The sequence below is a fragment of the Vombatus ursinus genome, unplaced genomic scaffold, assembly GCF_900497805.2.
Source record: "Vombatus ursinus unplaced genomic scaffold, bare-nosed wombat genome assembly UNPS02014864.1, whole genome shotgun sequence".
Classification (NCBI taxonomy): Eukaryota; Metazoa; Chordata; class Mammalia; order Diprotodontia; family Vombatidae; genus Vombatus; species Vombatus ursinus.
Genome location: NW_020954642.1, coordinates 4311905 through 4316790, shown reverse-complemented (window position 1 = coordinate 4316790; position 4886 = coordinate 4311905). Strand labels below are relative to the sequence as shown.

The 4886-nt window shown below is 43.5% G+C and overlaps 1 protein-coding gene across 1 annotated transcript in view; it reads right to left on the bottom strand.

Annotated features, from left to right (window-relative positions):
- The window catches only part of LOC114027943 (CKLF-like MARVEL transmembrane domain-containing protein 3), a 28437-nt gene that overhangs the window by 5278 nt on the left and 18273 nt on the right, over positions 1-4886 (bottom strand). Inside the window, exon 3 of the mRNA XM_027842090.1 lies at positions 2001-2096. Coding sequence (XP_027697891.1) covers positions 2001-2096 — 96 coding nt within the window. The remainder of the gene's footprint in view (positions 1-2000; positions 2097-4886) is intronic.

Below are 4886 nucleotides of genomic sequence, written 5' to 3'. Positions count from 1 at the left end.
TCTTTCTTTCTTTCTTTCTTTCTTTCTTTCTTTCTTTCTTTCTTTCTCCATGGCTAATATGGAAATGTTTTGCATGACTTCATATGTATAATGGGTATGAGTATCATATTCCTTGCCTTCTCAATGAGTGGGGTAAGAAATGGAGGGAGGAAGGGAATTTGGAACTGAAAATTAAAATTAAAAATGAAATTTAAAAAACAGTAACAGTGAAGTTAGGAAGAGGGGAGGGTTTGGGGAGAAAGATGAGTTCAATTTTGGACATGTTGAGTATAAGATGACTATGAGATAGCCAGTTTGAAATGTCCCATTGGCAGGTGGAGATTCGAGACTGGAAGCTGGGAGAGGGTAGGGCTGGATAAGTAATCTGAGAGGCATCTGCGTAGAGATGATAGCTGAAACCCTGGGAGTTGATGAGATTACAAATGAAATAGTTTAGAGGTAGAAAAGAGGAGGGCCCAGGACAGAGCCTTGGAGGATACACAGTATCACTGAGTATGACTTGGAAGAAGATCCAGCAAAGGAGAGGTCAGGCAGGGAGAAGTAAAGAGCTCTGGTGTCTTCACTGGACCATAGACCCTTTCCCAGTCCCAAATCCACCTTGCACACTTGTGAGTCAGTCTGTGCTTCTGCTCACATCATTCTCTTGCCCTGGAATGCCCACCTCACCTCTCTCCTCTCAGCCTAGCCAGATCCTACCCCTACTTAAAAACCTAGGACATGTCTCTTGTCTATCATTCTGTCTACTTTTAACTGCTATGATTGTTTCCTCTTGTGACTTATAAACAGCTATTGACTCTAAACTACTGGACAGACATAGAGATCATGAGCTGTCCTACTACATTCTTACCTTATTCATCCAACTAGACTCTGTTTCTAGAAGGCTAGGAGGACCATGTCTTAATCATTTATTAGCTGTATTACAGTGGAGCCCTTTGTTTTGTTATTGAAGTTGGTATTTTACCCCACCCCCACCTCCCATCAATCCCTGTTAAATTCCCTAGCAGGATAACACCCAAGTTTCTACAGCCTATATTGCATTTCCTATAATGCACGCTCATCTCAGAAATACTTTGTAAATATCCCCAGTCCACTGGTGCATCACTGTGGGATGGGGGTTACCCTAGGCTGTGCCAGTAGACCACAAGTTCTGGAAGGTCCTATCATATTGGAAAGCCTCCATGTAGAAACCTGGAGACAAATTGTCATCCAAGGACCAGCCTAGATGAGTGCAGTGAAGCTCATTACCAGAAGGTGGGCCACCAGGGATGATGGGTTTTGTTTTTTTTGACAGTTTCACTAGGGCATAGAAAGATTTGATCTGTGTTGGTGGAGGGAACACCTACACCAATGAAATCATGGGTCTTTGGAAGTATTGTCAGATTTGCCTTCAGATGATTGAATTTGGTGTACAGCAAGTCAAACTGAATGCCTTGTGCGCAAGGCACTCTGCTAGAAGGCTAAGGGGACAGTCCTTCCTCTCAGTATGTTTATAATCCAATGGGAGCTGAGACATACACATCTCTAAGGCACATACATACCGTTAGTGTAAGCTACTAGGATTCAGAAGGTAAATGGAAAAACAGAGATGTTTATGCTGACTGTTAATGTAACATACTAAGATTAAGAGGGTAACTGGCCAAATACAGAGATGTCTTTATGTCCCCTCGATTAGCTGAACAATCATAAAATGTTATAACTGGAAGGGACGTTAAATAATGGTGATGATAAAAGCTCACCATTGCATATAAGGCTTAACCAGTGTCATTTCCTTTGATCCTCAAAACCTGTGAGGTATAGTCTTAGTATGGTTATATCCCTATTCTACAGAGAAGGACCCAGAGTGAGAAAATGACTCGCACAGGGTCACTCAGCTAGCAAGCAGCAGAGCCGAAACTCGAACCATGGTCTCCCGACTCCGAGCTTGATGCCGTAGGGGCATGGAAGCACACAGAGGGAACTTCACAGTTTCTCACCCCGAAGCCCGGCTATCAGTTACTTACTCCAGCTGCTTTGGCGGCCCCATCTGAATACTTGGAGATGGCGGTGATGGAGATGGCAAAGTAGATGATGGCAGCCGTGATACATCGAAGGAAGTCCTAGAAGAGAGCGCAATTGCAGAGAATTGGATGAAGCATTCTGAGAAATAGGTGGCTGCTTCCTCTTCTACATCCAGTTTTGGGAGATTGGATTCTAGCTGCCGGCACTGGGTGGCTTGGGAAGGCCAAGATCAGACCTGAGCTGGGGGCCAGTGAACGGGCAATCAATTGTGCTGGAAGATCCTGGTGGGTTGCTGAGGTCTTTTTTGGGAAGACCTTTCCTCCACATTTCATAGCATTGGAGGTGAAAGGAACCTCAGAGAATGTTCAATTAGAGCTTCAAAGGCCCATAGGACGTGAAATATTAGAGCTTAAAGAGACTTTAAGAGATCATCTAGTCTAGCCCTCTAATGTGACAGAGGTTTTCCCATTAACAATCTCCTTAACTTGGGACTTTTCTCCCCTTACCTCCCAATATAATGTACCTGCTTCTTCTCTGTTTTCTTTAGGAGCCTGCTTACTGCTAGTGAACTCATAAATACATTTCTGCTGATGTTCTAATGGGGTTTTCTTCCACAAGGTAATAATGACAACTAGAACAAACCACATCTACATAGTCAACTAATGATTACAAAGACTTTTTATGTACATTTGCATTTGATAATGTATGTGACATTCCCAGGGTCACAGGGCTACTCCTCCAGGAGAGCTGGAACTAGAACCCTGGTCCCAAGAACCGTTAAGGGCCAATGCGTTTAACAACACAGGAGTGGTTGAGTGGGAATTTCAGGAACCAGCACAGGCCTGGTTGGAGATAAATAGGCTCATTTTGGGACAGGGGAGATATATTGTGATTTAAAGGACATAGAAAATAATCTTTTTTTTGTTTTGTTTTTTGGTAAGGCAATTGGGGTTAAGTGAGTTGCCCAAGGTCACACAGCTAGTACATGTCAAGTGTTTGGTCTGAGGCTGGATTTGAACTCAGGTCCTCCTGACTTCAAGGCTGGTACTCTATCCAGTGCACCACCTCGCTGCCCCATATAAAATAATCTTTCAGAATTTGTCTTGTTTCTCTTCCAAGGGAACTTGAATTGGGTTTCTAATTCTTTTATTCTCAGGATGACTGGGTCTCATTGTCTCTTAATGCCTTTTCTGTAGCTGGGCCTGCCCTAAGGTGTGGCTTTACCAACCATTCATGGTTGTTGTTTATTGTTACTCCTTCATTCTAGAAGAGGCCCAATGACATCGGGAGGGTCATGTCTTGACTTGAAAGTGAATTGGATTTAAGTGAAGCAGAGCTGTGCAAAGTCATCAGCCTCACTCTCAGCTCCAGAGTCATAGGGGTCCAGTGGCAACACATAGATCAGGATGACTGGAGATGGCCTGGGATGCAATGGGAGACTTTGGCCTTTTTAAGCTTAGGTCTTTCCAAGGTCTTAGTTTGTCTGAGGCAATACCCATTGAGTAGTTAAAGGCTAGGTAAGAAATGAGGTGAAAGATGGCCTACTTTGTCTTCACAAAAGAATTAATCAGGGAGAGAAAGACCCTCAGAGTTTCTGGGCAGAACAGAAAGAGAACATTGATATTTACACTTACTCTCAGCCATCAAGACCCAAACAATGAGCAAGTGAGACTTGGGCTGGGACCTATTGTTGGCCAATCAGTGAGAGCCAAAGCGATGTGGGTTTAAAGGCATGGTCAAGTAGCTTCTTTTGAATCCAAATGGACTTTCTCAAAACCTGGTTGCTCAGACCTCTATTTCAAAAAATCATAAATGAAAACTACATGAGACAAAAGAGTTAATTGTCCCAGTTTTTAAAAAAACTGATAGTATAAATAAGTAGGGAAGAAAAAAATCTAGCCCCCAAGCCCCAAGTTGCCTTGTGAAGTATAAGTCAACCATTCACCCTAGGGAGGGAAAGCAGGCTGAGGCCAAGTTCAGGCTTCAGCATCTGGCTCTGTCTTAGACAAATGGGAAGACAGCACTGGGTTCTGCTATTGGTTCTGGCATTTACTTGTTGGGCAGGACCCTACCCCTGGGTCTCAGTTTTTTTTGTTCCTTATCTATCAAATGGAGCTAACAATGCTACATCAGAGAACTACAGAAATTTAGAATTGAAAGAGATCTTGGTGACCATCTTGTTTGGACCTGAAAAAGAAATACCCGCTATAACATACAAGTGGTCCTCCAGTCATTGCTTAAAGACCACCAATGATGGGGAACTCACTATCTCCCATGGCAGCCAATTGCACTTTTAAACACCTTTAATAGTGAGGAAGTTTTTCCTGATATCAAGTCTAAATCTGACTTTTTCTAACTTCCACCTATGACTCCTGGTTTTGCCCTTTGGAGCCCAAATAGAACAAATCCCTCTTGCACAAGAAAGCCCTTCAGATACATGTAGATAGCTATCATGTACCCCCTGAATCTTATCTTCTGTAGGCTAGATGCCCTCAGTTCCTTTAACTAGATGTTTCTTACATGGCCTGGACTCCAGGTCCTCCACCATCCTGGTAGCCCTTCTCCAGACACTCTTAAGCAATCGGGAATCTGGTGCTTTGTACACTTGAATGATGGGCTATGGAAATGTGAGTTATTCTTGCTCGGACCAGGGGCAGGGAAGGATTATACGTGGAGTTAGTCAAAATCTGAGACTAGAACCTGGGTCTCTCAGGCCAGTGTGGACTTAGGGACTAGTATCAGAGAAAGAAGAGATGACAGGTTAAGGTTTCAAACCTCTTTTCCATGAGTCATCACCAGACTCATAGTCATAATTCTCTCTTGCCTTCAGGAGGCAATGGGACACACACACACACACACACACACACACACACACACACACACACACA